The 20,068-nt window shown below is 37.6% G+C and overlaps 2 protein-coding genes across 5 annotated transcripts; both read left to right on the forward strand.

Moving 5' to 3' along the window:
* Nucleotides 1-203: 203 nt before the first annotated feature.
* LOC113174134 (phosphatidylinositol transfer protein alpha isoform-like) lies at nt 204-9,311 on the forward strand. 2 transcript variants are annotated; one of them, XM_026377880.1, is made up of 12 exons: nt 204-373; nt 2,217-2,247; nt 4,906-5,051; nt 5,899-5,990; nt 6,181-6,188; nt 6,286-6,360; nt 6,508-6,591; nt 6,702-6,779; nt 6,899-7,009; nt 7,203-7,325; nt 8,107-8,192; nt 8,270-9,311. In XM_026377880.1, exons 1-11 carry the CDS (start codon nt 357-359, stop codon nt 8,149-8,151), a joined length of 810 nt encoding a protein of 269 aa, XP_026233665.1. In that variant the 5' UTR covers nt 204-356; the 3' UTR covers nt 8,152-8,192; nt 8,270-9,311. The 2 variants fall into 2 exon arrangements, with proteins under 2 accessions (XP_026233665.1, XP_026233656.1); XM_026377871.1 differs by having other exon boundaries at nt 205-373; nt 8,107-8,177.
* Nucleotides 9,312-9,759: 448 nt separating this feature from the next.
* On the forward strand, nt 9,760-17,417 carry inpp5ka (inositol polyphosphate-5-phosphatase Ka). 3 transcript variants are annotated; one of them, XM_026375107.1, is made up of 14 exons: nt 9,760-9,881; nt 10,217-10,301; nt 12,307-12,411; nt 12,508-12,616; nt 12,703-12,819; nt 13,397-13,572; nt 13,658-13,769; nt 13,872-13,981; nt 14,063-14,089; nt 15,940-16,153; nt 16,289-16,426; nt 16,517-16,600; nt 16,677-16,781; nt 16,923-17,417. In XM_026375107.1, exons 2-14 carry the CDS (start codon nt 10,231-10,233, stop codon nt 17,016-17,018), a joined length of 1,464 nt encoding a protein of 487 aa, XP_026230892.1. In that variant the 5' UTR covers nt 9,760-9,881; nt 10,217-10,230; the 3' UTR covers nt 17,019-17,417. The 3 variants fall into 3 exon arrangements, with proteins under 3 accessions (XP_026230892.1, XP_026230908.1, XP_026230900.1); XM_026375115.1 differs by having other exon boundaries at nt 9,776-9,881; nt 10,190-10,301; XM_026375123.1 differs by lacking the exon at nt 14,063-14,089.
* Nucleotides 17,418-20,068: the final 2,651 nt, after the last annotated feature.

Here is a 20,068-nt window from a genome sequence, read left to right on the forward strand (position 1 = left end):
TTGGTTTTGGGACCAACAAAATCATAAAAAGCAGAAGAAAACGTATGACTTTACAAAAAATAAGCAGGGTGAACTTGTTTGGATACAAAGAGTCATAACCCCGACGTGTATTTCCTACTGGTATGACTTGACAATGGTCTTTGAACAGCACTTGAACGTCACACCACCACCAAGTTACCTGAAGCTACGCAGGCGTCTCCTCCCTCTCCAAGCCGCACCCCTTCACTCACACACGGCATCATCCAGGAAGAAAACCCCCGGAGTAAAAAGCGGTGAATGAACGACTCTTTCCACTTTTGAAGCTTTCCAGGGAATAGATTTTCTGTCATCGGCCGCTGTTTGGAGGCAAAGTCAACATGCTGATTAAAGAATTGTGAGTATCATAACTTTATTTTGAAACTGCGTCTTTTTTAAACGAGGGCTGTTATTGTCGCTCGTCTTGTCGCTAAAGTCTATGAGTTTGTCTCAAATAATTAACTTTTACAGAGGAAAAAAGCCCAGATAATGCTTCTCCTTTTCAAAAACAAACAGATCTCGCCGAGTGTTGTGTTCATCTACGGTGACCTCCTGTATTTCAGAACTTTGGTTGGCTGGGTTGTTAAAACTCTAGCGGGCAGCGCAGAACTCAATGAGAAATTCTCGCAATTTAAAGAGTATTTTATTTTTAACAAAGGTTCATATATACTATGGTTTGACGTCATAGGGTTTGTCGATTGCTTTGCTAATTTGATTAATTTCGGCATAAATATGTTGAGTTATATGTCAGAAACAGTAGTGAAGCTCAACAAAACATTTAGGTTGACTAGGTGCACGGCTGCTTTACGTGGTAAATCATTAGGGATGCAGCCAAGAAACTTACATTTCCATTAACTTCATTTATTCTTTGAGGTATTAACATTTGCCGTATTAAAGAATTCATTTCAGGTGCTCAGAAATTTCATTCATTCATATTTGTTAATGTAAGCAGTCTCAGGAGGGAAAATGTTTCGTCAGACTTTGGAGTTTTTGGGGTTGGATTTGGAGCGGGATGTACCAAGTCAAGGTTTATTTACATAGATGAATCACAAATTGTCTCAAAGGGCTGCCAATAGTGAGTGAATTGATGGCTTTCTTGACTGCAACTCCTGAGCTAGGTGGTTTTATAGCTGACATGTCATATGAACATTTTTGCTGGCACAACATCCAGGAGCTGGTTGTCAGCTGACCATGGTGCAAAGTGCATTAAAGGGCACATTCATTTGAAATTATCAGTCAAGGAGGATGGGTACATGCCTCAGAAATACTGCTTGTAAAATAGCATACATTTTGGTTCATCAATATCTGTACACTGTGTATGTAAATACAAGAAAACACATATTTTTCATCACACCAGCCAAGTTCATGCACGGAAGGCTCCTCTTCCAGTCTGATCTGTTCTAATGAAATATTCAGGACCTGCTAGACCAGCAACAGGTGGGGATAAATTGGCTATTGTATCAAGGCACACAAGAGAAGCACACACAAAGAGCACACACAGCCTCACACATGCAGGCCTCACAGGGTTTCTACCAAAAGTTCCAGGTTTATTTGTTCTCTCACTCGTCCTGATTGTAGTTTTTTTTTTTTATTTCCTCTTCTCTATAATAATGTGGCCCTAGCAGAGAACTAACTGACCTGCTACTTCCCAGTGCTCATTACTAACTCTACATCACTCAATCCAAATGCAGTTTGTAAAGCAGTGCAGGTACTAGTGTGTCGACAGCTCTGATTGCTAAAGGGCTGCTCCTGCAGGGTTACACACAAGTGCACAGCAGGTAAAAACTGCTGTATCGTGTCCTCTGTGAGTCTGGATTGGGCTTTAAAGAAATATTTTATTTCAAACTGAAAGTGTGGGCTTTAAAAGATGTGAAAGATAAGGACCAATAAAAAAAGTACTGGGTTGCATTATGGGAAATGTAGGATGATTTTGCAGCTACCTCTAATTTCTTGTTGTGCATAACTCCCAAGATGTGGTAGTAGATTACTAGCCTGTTGGCAGCTAACTTGGCTAGCTGTTACTCCGTTAAGCTAACTGGCTGCTGTTATGTTATGTTATGTGGGATGTTTTGGACATGTGACAGTATTTCTTGTTCTCAGTTCCCTAAAGGTTGTAAAGAAAAAAAATAGCTTCCCTATAATAATACCCTCATATAATATTTGGTGTCTTAATACCTTCTTGTTTTCTTTTTCCCCTTTAGCCGAATCGTGCTGCCCATTTCAGTGGAGGAGGTAAGAAATTAAGTTTTAATTGTAGTACAGTGATTTGTCGTCACTTTCCCTGAATCATCACACGTTTCTCATTTTCAGTATCAGTTACTCTTCTTCCTCGTGTGGACTGTCAAATGCTCATTATCCCCTCCGAGGTTGTAGTTTTAGTCACAGGAACACCGCCTTAACGTTTGATCAGTACAACATGTGGCCTGACGTGCTGGGTTTGTCACTTGTGGCTGTCTTTAGACGTCCTTGAAGTTAAAACACTGTAGCTTCATATCAGGTTCAGAATTTATTTAGCTGTGTTTAATGTACCACCGACATGTTATCAACAGAGCAGGCTTGGTATCTTAATCTCTCCCCTTCATTTGATTTGTGCTTTTCCAGTGAACCATCTTGGTTTTCAACCTCCTTCACTGCATTTATATGTGAACCCCTTCCTTTTTTTACCTAATGACCAATTGCTAAATCTACATTTTAATTGAAATGCTCAACACAACAGTGTATTCTTTGTTTTCCCATTGCTTAACACAAATCAGAAGCCTGTATTTCACTAAGCCACATTTGCAGTACAACCGGCTTTTCCTCTGATCCCTTTCAGGGTGAAGTATTTTGTCGATTCCTGTGTTCGTTGAGTAACTAAGTGCAACAATTAGAACAGTTCGAGCTGGATTAAATCTCAGGGAAATAATAGTGGACTCTGAAGTAAAGCTGCAACAACCTGTTGATTACTCAACCAACTGAACTGGTTAAAAGAATAGTTCAACAATTTAAGGGACAGCGTCAAGCTGCTTGTTTCTAGTCTAAACTAACCAAAACAGTGAATGAGTTATTTTTTCATTGCATTGGTCCAACGGCTTTATTGACTAACCCAAACCACCCTTAGCTCAAAATCCATCTTCTGCCAAAATGAACCACCTCCAGTTAATATTGACTAGTGAGAAGTGTACAGACCACCAATTTGTCATCCATGTCTGCAACCAGGCTCCTCTGGGTGACAAACTTAACACCCTTAGCCACAGCCATCCATATTATTTGAGCATTTTAAATATTTTAAAAAGGGAGCAGCTGTGACAGGCTGCAGCACGGCTCACACTTTAGGACTCATTTAGTGACTTTTGCAGCACTGTAGGAAAAAGTTGGTCGACTGTGTTCACTTCATACCACAGTGTTTCTTGTTTTTCTACTATCATAACAAAGGGTTAATTCACACTCCGCACCTTTTAACAGTAATTGGCATGAGGCCTCACCATGTTTGGTCCAATATGGATGACTATATTGCCAGTTTGTTGTTTTCAGCTGAATGTTGAACCTAAGCTTCTCATAATAGCTTTTATCACACCTAACAGTTCTTGACAATGAGAAGACATACTGGTTATACACGACAAGTCACATTCCTGAGTTCCTAATTACAGTGGGAAGACAGCTACCAAGTGCTAGCAGTGGCAGTGCTCTGTCTCTGGGGATAAGAGGGCCGGGCTTGATCCAGATATAAGATTATTATCCAGCTAAATAATACTAAATGCCTGTTGTTCTATCAACTTCAGTGGACCAACATGTGTACATAAAACATCCGACAGACTCTGAGGGGTTTTTATGGGAGTGTTACAGAGAAGTGTGTGTGTGTGTGTGTGTGTGTGTGTGTGTGTGTGACTGACTGGCCTGGCGACCAGAACCAGTGATATGAGTCACTCTTTCCAGTGTCACAACACTTTTGCCTGACTCAGGAACAACTGGGGGGGTTGGAGGAGGAAGAATAAGAGGAAGAGAGGAAGAGAGGAGGGGAAAAGGCAAGAAAAGGCTTATTCTGCTGTTTTTGTAATGCTAAAATCTGTGAATGGTTATCTGGGGTCATGAGAGAAGGATACACCAATAGACTTTTTTTTTTTCTTCAGGAGTATCTAAGCGCTATGGTGAAATATCCAACATGGAAATTAAGAAGAAACATAATAAATGTCGTTTTTTTACCAGTAAGATATCACCGCTCAGTGTGCTATTGTAGTTATCCGTTAGCCACAAGCTAGTGCAGAAGAAATGGTTTTGAGCTGAAAACATGGCTCAAAACACCTCACTGTGTCATTTAATACAGCTCAACAGCAACACAAACTATCAGTCAACACCTTTCTAAAGTGGTTTTATCAGAAACTGAAAATTCTACTGTGTATCTTTCATGATCTATTCAAGTGTACCTAATGCATTACAAACAAATGAACTGTTGCCTATTTACACATCCATTATAAGGGTGTGGACCATAGAATGAACAATTATTGATTATTCTTTATGGCTTCCTGGGTTCAGTGCATTTCATAGTACACATTTAATTTGGTCTAATGTTAATATAAAATATTTATAGGTACAGCACTGATATCATTAACCTAACTTAACTTCATTAGCTTTCCTAACTGTATGTGTGTATGTGAAAACGTCTCACACTAACTAAATCACAAAGGAGAGCTAATTACTAAAGGGTAATCCTTCTAAATTCTCAGAATTGATCAGCTTTTCCTCAAAACATTTAATCCATGTAATTGGAAAAAGAAGTTGCTCACCTCTGAAGAAGAAAAAAAAAAAAAAGAACAAAAGACTATGCAGATTTTTCTGCAGCCCAAGCACATTCATATAATTCAAGGTGACAGAATACTTGAATGTATTTCCTCTTGTCTCTTGGTTTTGCAGTACCAAGTGGGTCAGCTGTACGCAGTGGCTGAAGCCAGTAAGAACGAGACGGGAGGAGGAGAAGGTGTGGAGGTGTTGGTCAACGAGCCCTATGAGAAGGATGGAGAGAAAGGGCAGTACACCCACAAGATCTACCACCTGCAGAGGTGGGCAGCTCAGCCGTGCTACATACCACAAACACCACACTACACAGGAAGTTGTAGTTTTGTTGAAAATATATAATATTATTATAATATATTAATATTTCTAACAAAGGGTCTCTCATAAAGAATGTAGTAAGTTTCAAATCATGCTGTTATAGATGATTAGTAAATAAATTAGTAGTGATTTCTCAAGTTTTTTGGGGTTTGCAGTGACACAAGGTACAAGTTAGTCACAGTATTATTATTAATGGACACATGGACCAACCTTTAACCTGTAAACGCTGTGCTAATATGCTTTTCTAGATTAATGTTTTGTACACAAACATTTGCTTTCATAAATAGCAGCATTTTGGCAGCTTTAGTGTCATTAGTCAGAGTCAATCACAGTGTGACCAATTATTTTTTATACTGAGACTTGTATGCAGCAGAATATTGCGCTGTAGAATGAGAGCAGTGCTGCAGAAAAGCAGGTTTATGTGGATAGGGCACATTAGAATCCAGTAGAGAGAGGTCTGGTTTTTAATCAGCTATATTTTAGCAGATACTGAACCTCTGGATCTTTATAAATTAGATTTTATCTATTACAGGTCAAGTTGTTAAAAAACAGGGTATTATCCTCCATAACACTTACCTACATTAAAAAAAAAAATACAATTCAGTGTCAATATGATTTTCTTAATTTATTATTTGTTTCTCCTTGTTTCAGTCCAGATGGGACATAATGCACTTGCACACTTTCTTCATTCAAACTGCAAACAGCTGCTGTGTTTGAACACATTCAGCTGCAGGAACTGATGTTTTGTTTCTTGTTCTTGTCTGACTACATCAATGTCTGTTTGTATCTATGCAGTAAAGTGCCAGCTTTCCTACGTGTAGTCGCCCCTAAAGGTTCTCTGGAGGTTCATGAGAAGGCCTGGAATGCATATCCTTACTGTAGAACCAGTAAGTTTCACCAGAAAAGCGCAATACTATAATAATTTCTCACTACCTACTGTGAGTCAGTGTCATGTGGTCCCATTGTTCAGTGAAGATCAGCTGTATTTGATGCATAAAATTATCTAAAACATTGTTGTTGCTTCTTTTTCTGATCATCCTCTTTCTCCACCGTGGTCCACCTTTTCTTCTGGTGCAGTCATTACAGTAAGTATTTTTTTATTTTGAGTTTACACTCAGTTTCTACATGATTTTAACTTTTTATTTGTGGACTGTTTCATGTACATCTCTCCCTTGTTTGCAGAATGCCTACATGAAGGAAAAGTTCATGGTTAAGATTGAGACGTGGCACAAGCCTGATATGGGGGAGCAGGACAATGTAAGTCATACTTTACTGTCCATATACATTACAGAGATACATGACAGGTATAAATACATATATTATTGAATAGTTGGACTTTGTGGATATGTGTTCTTTGCCAAAACATCAGACCTAACATGATGGTTTGATTTGGCCTTGCTTCAGGTACACGGACTAGACAAAAGCACATGGGAATCAACAGAGGTTGTTAACATCGACATTGCTGACAGAAGTTGTATAAGTGCAAAGGTGAGAGTAAAAAACAAACAAAAAAAAAAAAGATCTTTTTAGAATAAAGGTCTGGATTTTTGTTTTTTGGACAACCTGGCTACACTAAACATGATGCATTAATTACTTAGGACTACAAACCAGATCAGGATCCTGCCATCTTTAAGTCAGAGAAGACCGGTAGAGGGCCTCTGGAAGGTGACTGGAAGGTACAGTACTTCATTATCCTATCACTTCACTGTGGCTCATTCAATAATAACATGAAATGACTGAGTTTGAAGATCTGACTTGATGTTTTCATTTTATCTGTTCATCTTTGTGTTTGCAGAAAGAACTTGCTAACAATCCCAACCTTCCGCACATGTGTGCTTATAAGCTAGTCACTGTTGAATTCAAGTGGCTGGGACTACAGGGCAAGATGGAAGGCTTCATTCAAAAGGTATAATGTTCTTTTTTATTTTTGTGTTTTATATATATATAATGTCTATATGAATTTCTACAGAAATTAAACTTTATTTTGCTTTGATGTCGCGTACTGTATATGTCACAATACTAGACCTGTACTTCAGATGACTCTTTAGAGATCTCTCTTCTCCCTTTGTTTTGGTCACACGTGTGCTTTTTCTGTCCAGATGGAAAAGCGTTTGTTCACACAGTTCCATAGACAGCTGTTTTGCTCTATCGACAAATGGATTGATCTGACCATGGATGACATACGACGCATGGAGGAAGAGACAAAGAAGGAGCTGGATGAGGTGAATGAGCGTAGTATTTAAAACTCTTTACCACTGTCATAAGATGAATTTACAGTAAATCTGTTTCCTACAGCAGCACATTAATGTCGAAGAGGACTTAAAACAAAAAAAATAAAATGCTCCTCCAAAGATAGAAGGGTGTTATATCCTATAGTAACTGATTTATTTTTGTTATAACAACAAGTTGATTGTGATTGAAGATTTTAAAAAAAGTAAAAAAAAAGAAATGCAGACTGACGTGCTAGAAGAGTGGCTAGCGGACAGAAATGAAATCCTTTTTGAGGTATTTAATACTTCTTAATACTTATTACTTCATCTCATCCCCTAAGCTCGATCTATGTCCATAAATCCAGGTTTGCATCATACATACATTTACATTTAGTCATTTGGGAGACAGCGACTTACAAGTGAGGTACAAGGGAAAATGTCTAATCCAAGAAGAAAACCATTAAAGTAAAATGCTATTGGAAGAACTGTTTTCGTTTCACAAGGTGCAATTGCAATAAGTGCAAAGAAAGTTGGGGAGGATTTTTAAAAATTGGGAGTGAGGCTGCTGAGTGCGCAGACTTTGGTAGCTCGTTCCACTATCGTGAAACCACTGAGCTGAAGAGCTTAGTCTGCAGGGTTCTGCTGTGTGGTGAAGGAACCACCAGGCGTTGTTTCTTGGTAGAGCTCATACAGTGATTGATTGTAGTGATTTATCTCCATCAACGTCAGTGCTGAATAAAAGAAATCTGGTACTTTTGTACACTCCTCAGTAACGTGTTTCTTGATATCACAGATGAGGGAGAAGGAGGGCGTTAAAGGCATGTCAGCTGATGAGTAACTGATGGCCGTCGACTGGCTTACCAAGTAAGCATTAATCACGTGAGTTTCTAAATTTTAATATTCAGTAGTTTAATCAGGATCAATGAGTAATGTTTTAACTGTGTTTATCTCTTCAGGTTCCTTTCTGATACAGAAGGATGTGACAGACTTTACCACGCTCAGACTCTTCACCTTGGATGCTGGACCAAGAACTGCTTGATGGACATAATCAAGAACACCACACTTAACATACTACTTCAATTTGCTCTTAATAAGAGCTCATTATTGTAAAGCAATAGTGTGTATTTATATACTACACTTGAATACAACTACAGCAGATTTTAGTTTAGTTTTTCTTTTTTTTTTTAAGTTTGCAAGTTGAACTCAATTTTGAGGATAAATTGTTCTTGCTTATGCCTCATCTGTACTCATAAGTTTTAAAATGTTAGGCAAAAGGTGTGAGTTGTGTCTGAAGCAACATTGATCACTGTTCTCTGTTTTTTAAATGGTAGTTATTTGGGTTCTGTCCTTTTTCCACTCCTCAGTGTTTACTTACTGGAGAATGGCACATTTTCCTCAAGTCATCTGCCTACATACATATACAAATGCTCCAGAGTTCCTATGATTATGATTTTTTTTACAAAACTATTCTAATTCTAATATAAAATGGGCCTCAGTGCTTTTGAGAAAATACATTTAATTTCCTGATCTCACAAAGTGCACTTATTGCTCTTTTTTTTGGCAAATTCATCATGGCATAGTGACTGGAGGCACCACAATAAACAAATACAGTATATAATTTATATAAAAACTGAAACATATGAGGTATTTACCCTGAAAAGACATTTAATGTACAGTACTTTCAGAGTAATCCGATAATCCTTGTCTGACTGTCCCATCTGTTATTAAAACATAGGCTTCATACAATGATTCCAGTATTTTTTATTTTTTGAATTATGCTTTGGGATGAGGTTTTGAGTGTTGGTGATAATAACATATAAGAAAAACCTAAACTCTGAGCAGATTTCAAAATGACTGACACACAAAGCTGTTCTTTCTTGACAACTGTTCAAACGTTTGGCTAAGGCTTCTGTCAACGTAAGTCTTGAAAAATACCTTGGATTTTACTGTGATGAGTTATATGATTGTGTAGTATATTAAAGACAATTTATTTGTTCATTGGGTTTTGTGTATTTGTACATTTTGAGCAAATATCCAACATCTGCTTCTATAGTAAAACTTCAGTCCTTCACAATAAAATCATCATGTCAAGTGTTAACTGACTGAACACCAAGTGTCCACATAAAACAAATTTAAATGCTTACTTTAATCGCACAATACACATTCATCTCTAGCTCTTTTTGAGATTATGGCTTAAATTCAGGTATAATACATAATACTGAGATTTTAAGGTGTTAACTAAACTTTGCAAATGCAGAAAATGCAGTTGAAGCTTGTGACCACATTTAATTTTGGTTACTAAACCTGTGATATCCTGTAAGTTTAATGCACTACAGATAAATGGATAAACTATAGTCTGTTTTGTAAAATCAAGTCGTGATTAACAGGTGACTTTAAGCTTCCTTTACAAATGTGAAATGCTGCGCTTTTATTTTGAAGGCCCCTCGTCTTTCCGGAGAAGGTGGGTACAACTTTAATATCCACTGGATCAAGTCGCTGCTGTTTGATACTGAACGTCTGTTTGCAAGAAGATAAACAACGAAAACTGTTCCTACTGAGGCTCAACAGGTACGGTAAAATAAAATAACATCACTAATAATGGTTGTTAGTCCATGTGCTAAGTGCCCGTGGAAAAATAACTTAGTTTAACGTTGGCTAGGTTAGCTAGCTATCTAAGAACTAATGTTTACATTACCGGATGACAACAGCTGCAGCTAGCTCGACGCTAGCTGAGGATATTTACTCTGTAATAACATGCACAAGCCAGGCTTTAAATGTCAGATACACTGTGGACAGACAAGTCCCCAAAGTAAAATGTTAGCTAGCTAGCAAGCTATTTTTATTCCGGCTTTTATTTGTGTATTTACTGTGTTCAGGCTCCACCTGTGGTTGTGTTGTCATAGTTCCAGGTGTGCAGATGATGGAGGAGAAAGAGGAGCAGTCGGACCTCAGTCTGCAGAAAGGAAACACAGGAGGAGACAGTTTCAGGTTGGACTCTACCCTGTGACCATTGTTGCATCCGCTTTGATAAAGTAACTCATTAATCTAACCACAAGCCAAAAATAATCTATAAATGGCTTCATCCTGTTTTACGCCCTTATTTGATAACATAAGGGTTCATTGGCTTTGTCAATAAAACCTTATACATCTGTTAAAATGCATGCATGTCGATAAGTTTATGTAGAGTATTTAGACTTAGTAATGCACATTTGTACTCACATGGCCATAACATGGTTGGTTGCAGCTCATAGATATAATGATGTCTAAGAAGAAACCGAGTCCAACTTACAAATTCAGTGATTTGATTGTTCCATAACTCTCTATGGCTGTTGTCTGAATCATTCCTTTGCCATTTTCTGAGTTTGTTGTGTGTTTATGTTTGAATTTAACTTAATTCATCTAGAAACTCAGGCTAGAGCAGCAGATACCGTCTCACAGACACTGTTGTATTGTTCTTGCAGGCAATTGCTTCCTTTAGACAAAGATGACATTGTCCAAGTTTGGTCATTAAGTCAGTCAGAAAGACAGGGTTCACATTATCAGTGTTATTGTTTGCTTATTTTTTCTTGTAGTCTTGTATTTGTTTGTGACTTTTAAATTTATAGCTGCATAATTGCATTTAAAGGTTTGGTTTGAGAAGTTGTCAACTGACTTTTCATGTGAGAGCCTGTTGTCAGTACCAAAATCCAAGGCTTTGCTGAAAGCATAGTTGCCTATGGGGTTGTCTATGTACTCTAAGGCTAATGTTTGCACTCTGGCAGGTGGATTAGGTTTCCCAATAATACCTACTTAATGCGGATTTGGAGGAAAAAAAGAGAAACTGGGTGCTCAAGCTTGCAAGACCCAAGAACTATTTAGTTCACACATACACGTTGATTTCCCAATATATTTTTTAATAGGCCTACTGTTGAGACAATTTGTAATAAGATTAGATGTATTTTTTTAGCACACAAAGAAGATTTGTAGACATATTAACAAATTCACTAATCACTCAGTCTGACTGTAGTGCGACTAAGAACCTGAGAAAGAATTTTTCTCATTTCACTCAGTGGTTTGAATCTGCAGAGACAACTAAAACTTAGCACTGTTGCTCATTTGATTCTCTTTGTGCAATCTCAACATATATAATTAAACAACTAAATACTTAAACACTTGGGCTGTCAAGAAGACAACTGACCTTGCTGCTCTTCACATTTTGAGCCAAAATGGATGAGATAACTCGGCTGTTTGGCACCTTAGGGCGTGTCCGCTCTGACAGCTTTTCCAGTGATAACTCGCAGTCAACTGGCAGCAAACTGGTGCTGCGCCATCGGCTCCATCAGCTAATGACCTGCGTGGAAGATTTGGACCCCAAAAGCAAGTTGCATGACCAAATGGTTAAGACCCTGGATAATGCCTTTCTCATCTGTGGCAAGAGAGCCAGCAAACCGAAGAAACACAGCTTCAGGTGGAAAAACAATTGTCTCCTCCTCACTCGTCTTTTCAGTTTGCTGAAGGTGGAGATAAATGTGTTGTGTTTCTGCTCAGGGATAATGTTAATTTATTTATTTACATACTGATTTATTTATACTTTTTTCTTTAACATTATGTTGTGTTATTTCTCCTGTGGGTTCTATGCACTGTACATTTGTATATCAAGACAATAATAGACACACTTGATTGAATTATTCCAGTAGAACAGAAGAAATCCGTATAATGGATGTTGTGAGTTTGGATAAAACGATGAACGTCTCGTTATGTGTTAACTGAAGCAGCCTGCCCTGCGTTTAGTAGCAGCACTGTGTTTATATCCTTGGATAATGTGCTTGACTTCGGTTTTTGCTGCAATGAATGATGCTCTTTGATTGCAAAACTCAGCTGAGTGTTTTCCAGTTGTTCAGGGATATGCTATATTCTAAAGGCATATTGTAAATACACTTTCAAATACATGGTAATTTTTTGATTTAAAGTGCAGTCCTTTTTTTTTTTTTTTTTTTTCCCTCCACGCCCACAGGCTACATATGGTCACATGGAACGTGGCCACAGCTGATCCTCCAGACGACGTGACCTCACTTCTACATCTGAACTCCCCAAAGAGCCCAGACCTCTACGTCGTTGGGTGGGTGGTGCTAGGAATGTGAATCAGTTGGTGGGATTATTAATATGTTTATAAAACTTAATATGAAGTAGAGACTGACTTTTAAAACTGTGTTAGTCTGCAGGAGGTTTCCTCAAGGCCAGTGAGATTTGTGTCAGACTTTGTATTTGAGGATCCATGGAGTCAACTGTTTATGTCTACCTTAGCACCAAGAGGATACATTAAGGTAAATACTGTTACACACCTGTACACAGCCATTGTTGCAGACAAGCAAGAACAAACCATTTGTAAATGTGTGTGTTGGTGTTTCAGGTGTCATCTATCAGAATGCAGGGTCTGCTGCTGCTCTTCTTCTCCAAACTGGAGCATGTTCCCTTCATCAGAGACATCCAGGCTACATACACACGCACAGGGATTTTCGGTTACTGGGTGAGAAATATACACAGACCAGTTTAACGCTGCACTTTAATCGCTTCATCAGACTCCCAAGTGGACGGTTTAACAGACAGATCAATACTGACGCAGCAGAATTGAGAGATATTTTGTTACAAATGTCAAAGCACAACCATTAAATAGTTTGATCAGAACATTTAGGTGTGTTATGCTAATAATAGCTAATGTAGCCTCGAGCCATGTTCTAACCATATAGCCCACAGGAGCTGACTATGTTGACATCACAAAATGCTTTATTTTGGTAACATATTCAGTACTACTACTCTTTTTAAACAAATGATTATGTGTAAAGTTTATGCTGTTCCTCTTTAAATAAGTAATCAAGTTAAATCTGTGCATCTCATTGTGTGTATCTGTGTGAATTTGACCACACAAGCTGAAGTACAGTATGTGTCATATCTGTCTTTTCTCAAAATATGATGTCATTTTACACTTGTGATAAGTTGATAATTTATCTTTTTTCTTATTGTAAATACACTGATGTGGGTCTTGTTATAAAATGAATGAAAAGTGTTGAGCAGAACTTGTGGGTTTGTTGTTTTTTGTCTCTCAGGGAAACAAAGGTGGCGTGTCTGTTCATTTGTCTTTCTATGGTCACATGCTCTGTTTTCTGAACTGCCACCTGGCTGCTCACATGAACTATGCCTCTGAGAGAGTGGATGAGTTTGAGTACATCATGGACACACAGAACTTTGAGTGTAAAAAGGCGCCAAGCATAGCTGACCACAGGTGAGTAGATGCAAAAAACCCAAAGTCTAGATCTTTAAAGCATATGACAGATCTCAAAGGATCATTGCTTCTGCATCATCTCCAGGCTGGTCTTCTGGTTCGGAGATCTAAACTTTCGAATTCAGGACCATGGCATGCACTTTGTGCGCTCCTGCATCAACGATCAAAAATACGAACTGCTGTGGAGCAAAGACCAGGTTTGTCACTTAAAGAATCATCCAGCTATTTACAGGACAGTTTCTGTGTCTGTTTGTTTTGGTTTGGGAGGTCCTGAAGTGTGTGTTTGTTGTTATTTGCAGTTGATCATGATGAAGACGAAAGAACAGATGCTTCAAGAGTTTGAGGAAGGGCCTCTGGACTTTCCCCCCACATACAAGTTTGACTTAAACTCTGACACTTACGACAGCAGGTAACTATCTCTAAGTAACACCCAAGAATCAAGAAATTTTAATTATTTGTAGTTGAACTGCACCTCTTCTCAACATTACAGGCTCTACAAGACATGGTTGGGCTTTAAGTAAGAGTGAAAAACACATTTGTTTTCACATCTTCCCTATTATACTAATACTCTTTAATTTTATTTCCCCCCTTTTTTAATGTATCTAACATCACCTGTATTTGTATATTTACTATTAACAAGCTCTTAAATGTAGTGTCCTGTTTTTTTAATGCAAAAACTAATGTTAATTAATGGCTTAATGTAGATTCTCTTAATCTGTAACTCAAATCAAATCTTGTAAATCAAATAAACAAGCAGGTAGAGCCCATATTCAGACAGATTTGTTCTGTGTGAAAACACACAGGGCAAATGTCCTGTGAAGTTCAGGAACAGATTTGTTAGACTCCAAAACACAGCACACTTGTTTGTAATATTCACAGCTATGGAAAGAAACTTGAAACTAGAAAAATGTTACGTAAACAGCATAATTTCAGTGTTCATATTACCAGCAATATGTACTTGCATGTATGATTGACTAACGTGGCACCTTGCTGGATGAAACGTGTTACAGAAAAGGCTGAACCAGTTCTAACATTTTCCAGCACAACACTGCGTCATTTTGTCAGAACCCACTGTGTTCCTGGCACCTGCTGAAAAATAATGAATGAATATCAAAGGCCTGTGTGTTTTCGGTGTGAGTCTGTCTGAACATGGCCTAAAAGTCTTTACACATAAATATTAAGTTGTGTCTGCAAAGAAAGGGCTGACATGCTTGTTTATACATATTAAATTCGATAGTCTGAGATCTCAGATTTTGTTCTTTCTAGCAACAATATTGTTGCCACAGGTTCCCTGTGGAGTTTCTGACCACTAGTGGCATGATGGAGTAATGCTTTTTTATGATTCTCTTGATTTTATGTTTGTTTTATTCACCTTTTTCTGACTCTTTCATCTGATTGTACTGATTTACAGTTTTTGATTGATTAGCAGTAATTCCCCAAAGCAGCAAAAGGCAGTGACTAACTAAAGTCTATTATAAAGAGAACAGAGTTTGGAATATTTGAAAAATCAACTTTGTTGAAATGTTTTATGAGACAGAAAAAGCATTTAACACACTGGGGCTGCACTTATGTACTAAATATTAAAACTCCACAGGGTATCTTTATAATAGCAAAGTAGCTGGTCTACATTTCCCCTATTTAATCACATCCTTCTTCTTTCAGAATTTGTTTGTTTATGTAATAGTCAGTGTGTAAACCAGCTGCTGCATCACAGACAACATGCATGACCATAAATGGATGTTTTAGTTGTTGGTTTATAACTGGACAGAAATCAGACATAGAGCTGCTTATAAGTCACTTAACACAATCAACTACAGAATAATTTGTCTGTCTGCAGCAAAGTCACGTCTTTTCTTATTGTGTGGCTGCTGGTCAGTGGAATGCAGCTGGTACAAGTTTAGTTTTGAATCATCTCACATTCCCCTATCATGTAATATGACAGTGTAGAGTGTCCCAGGATGTTTATAAATAAACTGCTGCACTGAAGACATTTTGAGCACTGATGTTATCTTGTCTCTGCGTCTGAACAACCAGAAACGAGACACACAATCTTGTATCTTAATATACTGTATCAGTATAGTAACAGTAGTATACTAGTGGACTGAGTGGTCCTTAAACTTATTTTCATGCAGACTGCCTTTAAGGCAGTGATGGATGTTTTTTTCCTAACTTTGTGTAGGTTGATATTTAACCTGGTTTGAATTATTGTCTCAACATGATAAAGTTTGACACTTTCCCGTTTTGTTCCCCACTTTCTCCTCCATTGCTTGTACCAGTGCTGATCTCTCTGTAAAGACTTGATTTTGTCTCCTAACTGAAGCCTCCTCCTCTCTGCTGTCTGTTCATTATCTGTCACGTCCTGACCAGTGGAAAGAAGCGTAAACCTGCCTGGACAGACAGAATTCTGTGGCGCCTCAGACCCAAAGCTTCAGTCAGTGAAGACAAAAATACATTGGAGAAGGTCAAGCAGCTGGAAGAGGATGAAGAGTATCCTCTGAAGACTAGGCAGGACTTGTACACAAGCAACATGGAGTACAAAATCAGTGACCACAAGCCCGTCATTGGCATCTTCACACTGGAGGTGAGAAACTGGAGTACAGACTGTCCTTTATAGAATGAAACAGATACCGTTAGTTATCCTTCAGCCACTTATCTCAAATAATGCTGTCTGCATAAACTATATTGTCATTAGAATTCTCAACATATTCATTTATAGCTGAGGAAGATGTATGAGACTCCGCTGGTGCGTCTGCAGCCAGAGGGCGACTGGAGCGCAGATATTGATTCCATTATCATCTACAGTCCCCTGCAACCTTTTCCCTCTAGTTCATGGGACTGGATCGGACTCTATAAGGTAGGGTAGGTTGAACAACAAACATTTACCACTAGCAGTTTAAATGTGATTTTTCATTATGAGAGTCTGGAATGTGTGTGTGTAAATCAGGTTGGATTCACCAGCGTGACGGACTACATCACCTATACGTGGGTCAAAGACGATGAAGTGGCCTTCAACGAAGAAATTATACAGGTAGTAACTTGTGTACCGACAAGTATAAGTACTAGAAAAACATGCAGGTTATATAAATGTGCTTCTGATTTTGTAGGTGTATATCAGTAAGGAGGAAATCCCTGTGCGGGGAGGAGAGTGTGTGCTTTGCTACTACAGCAGTACTCTGCGGTGCATCATTGGAATCAGTGAACCATTCAAGGTGATTAAGATAGTAGAAGCACATAATGTCCTTGAATGCCTTTATGTTCCCTTTCATTCAGCTGACAGTCTGATACCAATTCAAGTAGAGTTTCTGGTCATATAAGTGAGAACCAGATTTAAATGCTGCTCTGTCCTTTAGGTCCACGAGTCCAAGGTAGCCATTGAGGAAGGTTTGCTGCCCGAGAAGGTCAACGGACTTAACAAAACCGTAGCAAGTGAAGACTTTTGGAACTGATCTGTTGGATCTTGGAATTCATTTAGGCCTGTAACTGTGTCTTATAACCTGTCACAGAAGGAACAGGTTAAGAAATGCTGCCTGTTCATGCTGTTACCCAACCCCAATAGGCCTCTCTAATGCTACTGCTGTGGCTCTTAGTTAGTTAAACCTCTAGGGTCAATATGCTTTTTAATTATTTGTTTCCAGGTTCACATGTCTTGTAGCAGAGTTTATGATGAAACAAAAATCACCATAGAAAACAGCCATTAGTTGACTGACTTGAACTATTAGTTATACATTACAGAAACAAAGTTTAATTGGCCTGACATTGAGTTAAGCTCGTGAGCTACAACATGGTAAAAATAGTGAATGCTGTATTATGTGTGGAATAGGAGGAAACTGATTTGAGCAGAGGTATGAAACTGTGAGGTGCACTTCTCTAGGAACGTGTGGAGAGAGCCACAGAGTAAAGATACTGTGTGAGAAGGACAGATGCATGCAGGTGTTCTGAAATCAATAGGAAGTGACTTGTTAGAGTTAGGCCTGTGGATTTGACACAGCACAATCAGCAAATGGAGCTTTACACCTCTGATTTTCACAATTCATAACGTAGCCAAATCTAAACACAGACATGATGCACATATTTTTTTGATTTGGTGTGACTTACTCCTCTTTATGATTTAATTGTGAGATGTATGTTTATCCATTAATCCCTTTAGAAATCTAGAACACAAGTTTTCTTCAGTATAAGTCTAATTATGGCATATTTTTAATGGTGCTATTAGGCAAAAATGTGTATGTAGGCTAAAAAAAGGACTCCATTTAGTCCACATCTAACTTACATCTGGGTGTGTTCTTCTAGTTTACAACTCTGATGTAGACATATTGAAAGTAGATTAAGTGCTGTACATGTCTGCTGCTTTCTGTCAGTCCAGTGTGAGGTACTGTAAGAGAAGAAAGTTTTTAGTTTAAGCTGCTTTAATGGATCAAAAATATTGAAGAAACCTCCATGTTCAAGTGCTGACGTTGCTCTCAAAGCTGCCTTGGTGTGGCTCAAAGAAAAGCTGGAACTCTTGGGCAAACTATTATAATTTTAATTTGGAAAAGGGGATTTCAAAATTTTAAAGAAGCTCGTTGACCGGTTGATTTAATGTGATAATATTGAATGTAATCCATAAATGAATAATTCTTTTACACTGTGTTTATGCATAGTTCACTGTTAAACTAAATGCTCATTGCTTATTTAGAGTTCAGTGTGAAGAGATGGGTATCACGGAGGCCAGTCTAAGGTTGTATACAACAAATTAGCAACCTTGTAGAAGCAGGACAATAACAACAACATGAGAAAAGCCGTTATTAAGAATTACACATGTTCATTTCAGTCTGACTTAGTCATTTAGTCAGCCCTAAAATAAGTGTTCCTTTTTCCGGGGATATTTAAAGCTTCATTCCCGAAGTAGGCACCTAAATAGAAGCTGAGTTAAGTCAAACACTGCTAAAGTTTGTAGTACCATTTAAAATACTGTGGTTAAAATAGGACCAATCACATTTTGTACAGATTTGCGTTGTATGGACGTATTTCTGAGAAAAAATGTGCAACACGTTGTCTTTTGGTAACTTCAATTTGCCCATATTTACTAAAATAAGACTGACTTAGTTGGCCCCACAGACTTCAGAGATTTGGCTGAAATGTGGTTAACTAGATAATGATTGAATAAAATCCGTTAAGGCAGAAATTAAGAGAAAAAAACAGATGATCTCGCTCTATTCATTCCACTATCATCTTTTAAAGGTAATTCTAGAATATATAAATATTAGTCCTGCAGGATGGATCTTAATCTCTTTATTGTCCTGAAGGCATTGCTGTAGTAGCTGGATCTATTTGTGTTTTTTTATTTTATTTTATTGTATGTATGTTATTTAAAAATATATTTCGAACTGACAGGATATTTATGCATAGTGCTGTGAATGGACCTTTGTAGAAAGGCAGTATTTTGATTTTCTCCTCACAGTATTTGAACTAACGTCAGATTTTCCTGGAGGACTTGAAAACATGGATTGTAACTTTTCTTCAAGGGGCAAATGCTGTTTTACAGCTTGCTGCCTCGCTAACCCAGCTGCACTTTGCAGTATTAATCATTCCCTTTTAATACAAATTGTGGCGTTACACTGAATTTCAGAATTTAAAAGAAATGTTGCACTGTTTATTTTTGATGCATATTTATAGGCTTCCATGTCATAGTGTCTGCTGAGAAAGAAATATGAATATCGTATTTTTTTGTTTTTGTAGAACAATATGGATTCAGCAAGTGCCTTTAAAATGTTGCTTAACATTTACCGTACTGTACTATGCTGCTTAATTTTGATACAGTATGTATCATTATATTCATTAGATAAGTTATCACAGCACTTCTTGGCTTTCTCTTGATTTTAGGTTTTGCTGTTCTTTCACCAACATGAACCTCTTTTATCTAGTGTTGTTGTTTTTTGGCTTGCTGTAATTAATTATATTAGCGAAATTATGTTAATTATCAATTTTAATAAAAGAGTGACTTATTTTCTCAGATAGTAATGAAATATTGTAGTGTACTGTAATATTATACCAACAAATTTATAGCTTTGCAAATGCAAACATTAAAGTATCACTTCATACTCTGTGTGGTTTATTAATTAACTGTATTTTATGTGGTAACAGATTATTACTTGTTAGGAGTAGAATAGCTGGCACTGTTCACACAAACATAATGTTCAAGTCAAAGTATAAGTACTTGCCTAACAAAAGTACTCCACTGCTACTAGAATAACAACTTTAGTGTAGTACAAAAGTACAAGTACTCCAGTAAAAGCTGATTCTTCATCTGAATTACAAACACGTTAATAACATGAATGTACACATACAATATTTGTTCAAAATGTGCCCCATAAATAATGTTTTTCAGAAATAAAACCTTCATACCTTGTTAAATTTAATTCATATGTAGATTTAAGGAATTATTTTTTTAATATATTTTTTTTATTAGGTGCAAAGGTAACAACAAGACACATCGTTTTTATCACAAGAACATTTT

The sequence above is a fragment of the Anabas testudineus genome, chromosome 13, assembly GCF_900324465.2.
Source record: "Anabas testudineus chromosome 13, fAnaTes1.2, whole genome shotgun sequence".
Classification (NCBI taxonomy): domain Eukaryota; kingdom Metazoa; phylum Chordata; class Actinopteri; order Anabantiformes; family Anabantidae; genus Anabas; species Anabas testudineus.